Source organism: Colletes latitarsis, chromosome 2 (genome assembly GCF_051014445.1).
Source record: "Colletes latitarsis isolate SP2378_abdomen chromosome 2, iyColLati1, whole genome shotgun sequence".
Classification (NCBI taxonomy): Eukaryota; Metazoa; Arthropoda; class Insecta; order Hymenoptera; family Colletidae; genus Colletes; species Colletes latitarsis.
The window spans coordinates 23,112,350-23,116,830 of record NC_135135.1 but is presented as its reverse complement, the minus strand read 5'-3'; the positions used below and the strand labels follow the sequence as shown (position 1 = coordinate 23,116,830).

Here is a 4,481-nt window from a genome sequence, read left to right as displayed (position 1 = left end):
TTTCCTGTATTTTGTTAGCTAAAATATAGTATTATTTCGTGGTTAAAGGAAAGAAACAATAAAATAATTTAGACTGTGTAGTAACATATAGTAATAAAATAGATAATAACATTTAATATATGTATTTTTATATAATTTTACTTGCATGTCAAACAACACATAATTGAAAAATGTCTTGAACGATACCGATCTGTAAAAGATATTTAATGACGATGCAAGTATAGTTTTAGAAACACAATTTATGCAGCTGTATGTATAGCAGTTCATAATTGGAATAATATTCATGCGAGAATGTTTTATTTATGTTTATACGTATGTGCATTTTATATGTTTATTGTAGATGTAGAAAGCATGTATAGTATAGTTTAATATATGAAAACAATATAATGGGGCTGTTGCATTGGTCCTGTGCTTTTATATATAAAAGTGCAGAGGAACAATCCTTTGTGTTTAAAATGGACACCCCCATCTTCATCTAATTATTCTAAATAGATTACCTTATACGAAAATCTCTCACATACCGAATATAAGTCTCTTTATCCGTCATGTATATCTACAAATACATATGCGAGAATGTTCGAACGAGCAGTATTATCAATGTAGATTCGCATATGCAGATGTCAGAATGCATACATCTATCAGTTATGTCCTACCAGGACACGTGTTTGTCATTACTATAAACATTTGATCTAAATATATTATTATACGACATAGATGTAGAGGAATTGGTTTTAAAGTATTAGTTGTTGATTGTCATTTAGGGGACTACATGGGACCTTCTATTAAACTAATTTTCATTGTACAATAATAAATGCTGCGCCCAAAGCACAAAAGTGCCAATATAAATGCACCTGTAATAATAAAATTATTAGAGATACTTAAACAGTACACTGTCATAGTACACAAGTTATAAACAGTAATACGTTTCCGAAGCTAAAGATAAAAGGACGAATATCATTGGGAGCAATTCTTATGTAAATTACAACATGAGATTAGATGCAGCTTTGATAAATAGAATTTAAAAAGAAAATTAGGATCATAAAATTATGAATGTGATACATACCTACATATGCTACATACACTCCACCATGAGTTTTCGCATATGCATATGTCCCAACCTGGAAATAAAATAGTAACAATTGAATTTATTTTAGAATATATGCATATTAAATATTTATTAAATAAGTTTGTAAATAAATACAGTAATGCCCACTTAAGTGACCACGCTCGGGACCGGCCGCAGTCACTGATGTGGGCATAGTTATTGCTCAGAATTCAACAAAGATAAGGAAAGAGAATAAGTGCGAGTGAGATACAATAGCTGGCACCCGAAACCATATATACAATATATCGATAACGACCAGCGTCAAGTTACGCTCGACATGTTCGATGTTGGAAGACGCTTGGCTTCTAAGAATTGGTGGAGATAACCGCGGACACTTAGGTGGGCAAAAATGCGGTCATTTAAGTGAGCACTATTGTATTATAAACTTCAAAGATACTTACAGTCACAGCTATCGCGATTATTAAAATTAATAGTCCAATAATAACGAATGCAATACCCCGACCTCTAGCAAAGTCTGGACCAACGGAAGATATTTTTCGGCAATGCGGACATCGTGCCAAAGCATTGTGCAATGTATTAAACTGAAAAACACAGCACTTGTTATAATTGAGTTCTGCTAAAAATGTATTTCTAGTTTAAACTTACCAAGAATGTGTCGTGACAATGAGCACAGCCTACTCTACACATTCCAGGCATTAAAAGAACAGGTGGTGTAATTGGGCTTGGAGCAAGATTAATAATGCGTTTACAATTTGGCCTTGGACAAGCAATACGTTGCGAAGAGCTCTTACATATTAGTAAACAATTACATGGACAACGAACATATTTTTTTCCTGGTGGTGCACTTTGTATGGGCTATAAAAATAATTAATACTTTTATGTCTTGATAGGTAGTTTTGAAGAATAGTAAACTAGTATATGAACGTACTGTGGCCTCATTGCAATGACAACATTTAACAACATGTTGGTCTTTTTTACCAGATATATCTATCATAGCTTGACAAACTCTGCAAGTAACCATAGGCGTACCACCTGGTTGAAACAATTGATATGGAGGAGGTAATTCATCAGGACCAATTGTGGACACTGTGTCTATAGTTTGTGTCTCATCTAGAGTAAGTATTATACGCGTGACAAGCAATCGGATTAAACATTTCCTTAATCCTATCGTGAGTGAGATTGAATATTATTTACCTGTATGATCAACGCCGTGTAAACCGTAGAAAGGGTTATTTTCATTTTCTAATAACGGCTGTTGCTCGCCCTCCTTGCCGTCTCCCATGTTCAATCCTTAATCTGCCCCTTAACGACAGCAATTTATTTAAAGTTTTGTTTGACAGTATTCCCGGTGCTTTGATGACAAGGATGACAAAATACAAATTTTTCTGACACCCTCCGTGGTGCTGTCTGTATATAGAATAGAAACCATCCACACGAGTAGATATACCTTGCATTAATACATCGCAGATCTCTAATGGATTGGTTTACGAATTCTATGATCAATTCAACATTTTCACACGTTGGCTACACTGATATTCAATATGATAGTAACGTATCTGAGTATTCATGTTTCGCGGTTATTCTTTTTCATTTTTTTTTTCTGGCAACACAACAATGATCGCTTTTAATTAGTCACGATATTGTAAAAATCAGCGATTTTTACGAAAACTAGAGTAATCTTTCATGTGATATGTACTGCTTTATCATCCGTCGTACTGACACACTTTAATAAGATTTCATTGCTTCCGCCCAGGAGTAGGTTTCTCGATGCATGTATACACACGACTCTCTAAACGTTTATTGTCACAAGGTGAGTCACAGATTTAATTATATATTTTACATAAGTCATTTGACGAACTACTATGCGTTATGTTTAGTTTTTTTAAATAACAGACGTAAACGGTCATTGTGTTTGTCCGTAACTTGGGTTAAATACATATGTATCTAGACTAGCTAAATCAGTGGATCTTAACCTGTAATCCGCGGATCTCAGAGGCTGTAGACACCTTGTTTTTTTCAAGTGTTTTGATATTATGGTAGTTATTAAACTAAAATAGTTTTTATCTATATAATGCATGCAATTACATGCTAAAAACTTTTTCGGTAACTTGGAAGCATGTTACCACAGTGTAGATTTAAAGAAGTTAAAAGAGAGGATAATGTAAAATAGCAAGTATTAATTAATTAAATCAATGAGTTATTAACGATATAATAAGGTTGGAATCCTTGATGGATTTTGGGTATTTATCTAAGATTAGGGTATATAATAACTGTTGCATTTAGCCTTCTCTGCATTTTTTGTTCTACTATAGTTTCTTCTGTACTGTATTATATGATAAATAAATAAGTAAATAAATATTGACCATCCTATTACACCCAGTTTTCCTAATTTTAATACTACAAATGTAATAATACAATGAATCTGTGTATCATAATGTATCATCAAAGTGGGAATATTCCATCATTGCAGACACATTGTATGTACATAAATTGTACTGGATGTATACCAACATCTTACAATAACTGAAGTGGAATGGTTTGAAATATTTATATTTCATATATGCTTAAATATCTGACATGGAAAAAATAACACATTTATGGAATGTGAATCAATTAATTACAAAATTAAATTGTCCTCAACGTGTGAATTTACAGACATTTTACATGTAAGCCTTAGATTATTTAAACTTAAATGTAATATTCAGAATATGTATCTTTTTTTGTTAAGTATTATTTAAGTTTAGAGATATAAGTAATTCAACATATATTAAGGATTTAATATTTTTAAATATCAGAGAAAAATGTAAAAGACTAAGCCAAGGAATACAACTACCTTCTAGAAATTTTGGATCCTCTGTGATGTGTCAGTATTGTGGATCACTTTGGAGTACAGTGGATTACAACATTCGAATATCTCATGCTAAACCAATTTCCAGATCTGTTAGAAAGATTGTACAGTCTATGAAGGACAATGACAAAAGAATACCCAAAGTTCGTAAAAATTTAGTACAGAAATGTTTAAAAAATAAAATGAATAAATTAGTACTTAAATGTTCGGTTTGTTCGAAAAGCACAAAGATACCTTTTAATAAACCACAAAGGCTAAAAGTACAGAAAATTAGTGGAGACGGCGTCCAAACACCAAAAAGACGTAAAAAGAGAAAGACTAAAGATAAAACTGCTGGTTTAAATATTTCTGGAATTTTTAATTTAAGTGCAGAAAATATTGTGGAAGGCCAGAAAGAAACAGATGCAAAGAAAGTAAAAAGCACTACAAATTATGTTACACCACCTCAGAAAGTAAAAAAATTAAATATAAATCGATTAAAAGACATTGTGAATCGCGGTGCAACGCCACAGAAAAGGGGAAGTCTACATAGTTTTTTAACAGAACTTTGCTGAAAATTAATTTATT

The 4,481-nt window shown here is 32.1% G+C and overlaps 2 protein-coding genes across 3 annotated transcripts; one reads left to right on the top strand and one right to left on the bottom strand.

Annotated features, from left to right (window-relative positions):
- Positions 1-106: 106 nt before the first annotated feature.
- LOC143351539 (type 1 phosphatidylinositol 4,5-bisphosphate 4-phosphatase) lies at positions 107-2,665 on the bottom strand. The gene is made up of 6 exons (XM_076783160.1): positions 2,261-2,665; positions 1,995-2,176; positions 1,712-1,921; positions 1,507-1,647; positions 1,064-1,118; positions 107-851 (listed from the first exon to the last, which is right to left on the bottom strand). Exons 1-6 carry the CDS (start codon positions 2,346-2,348, stop codon positions 766-768), a joined length of 762 nt encoding a protein of 253 aa, XP_076639275.1. The 5' UTR covers positions 2,349-2,665; the 3' UTR covers positions 107-765.
- Positions 2,647-4,468, top strand: LOC143351540 (uncharacterized). 2 transcript variants are annotated; one of them, XM_076783161.1, is made up of 3 exons: positions 2,647-2,876; positions 3,537-3,732; positions 3,862-4,468. In XM_076783161.1, exons 2-3 carry the CDS (start codon positions 3,644-3,646, stop codon positions 4,466-4,468), a joined length of 696 nt encoding a protein of 231 aa, XP_076639276.1. In that variant the 5' UTR covers positions 2,647-2,876; positions 3,537-3,643. The 2 variants fall into 2 exon arrangements, with proteins under 2 accessions (XP_076639276.1, XP_076639277.1); XM_076783162.1 differs by lacking the exon at positions 2,647-2,876 and adding an exon at positions 2,894-3,102.
- Positions 4,469-4,481: the final 13 nt, after the last annotated feature.

What these genes read in the sequence shown, in the direction of transcription:
- LOC143351539 (XM_076783160.1), bottom strand. Translation starts at nt 2,348, where the DNA reads ATGGGAGACGGCAAGGAGGGCGAGCAACAGCCGTTATTAGAAAATGAA. An exon ending in ACACGGCGTTGATCATACAG is followed by an intron (nt 2,177 to 2,260) that starts GTAAATAATATT and finishes TACTTACTCTAG; the next exon opens with ATGAGACACAAACTATAGAC. An exon ending in AGTGTATGTAGCATATGTAG is followed by an intron (nt 852 to 1,063) that starts GTATGTATCACA and finishes TTATTATTACAG; the next exon opens with GTGCATTTATATTGGCACTT.
- LOC143351540 (XM_076783161.1), top strand. Translation starts at nt 3,644, where the DNA reads ATGGAAAAAATAACACATTTATGGAATGTGAATCAATTAATTACAAAA. An exon ending in AATTTACAGACATTTTACAT is followed by an intron (nt 3,733 to 3,861) that starts GTAAGCCTTAGA and finishes TTTAAATATCAG; the next exon opens with AGAAAAATGTAAAAGACTAA.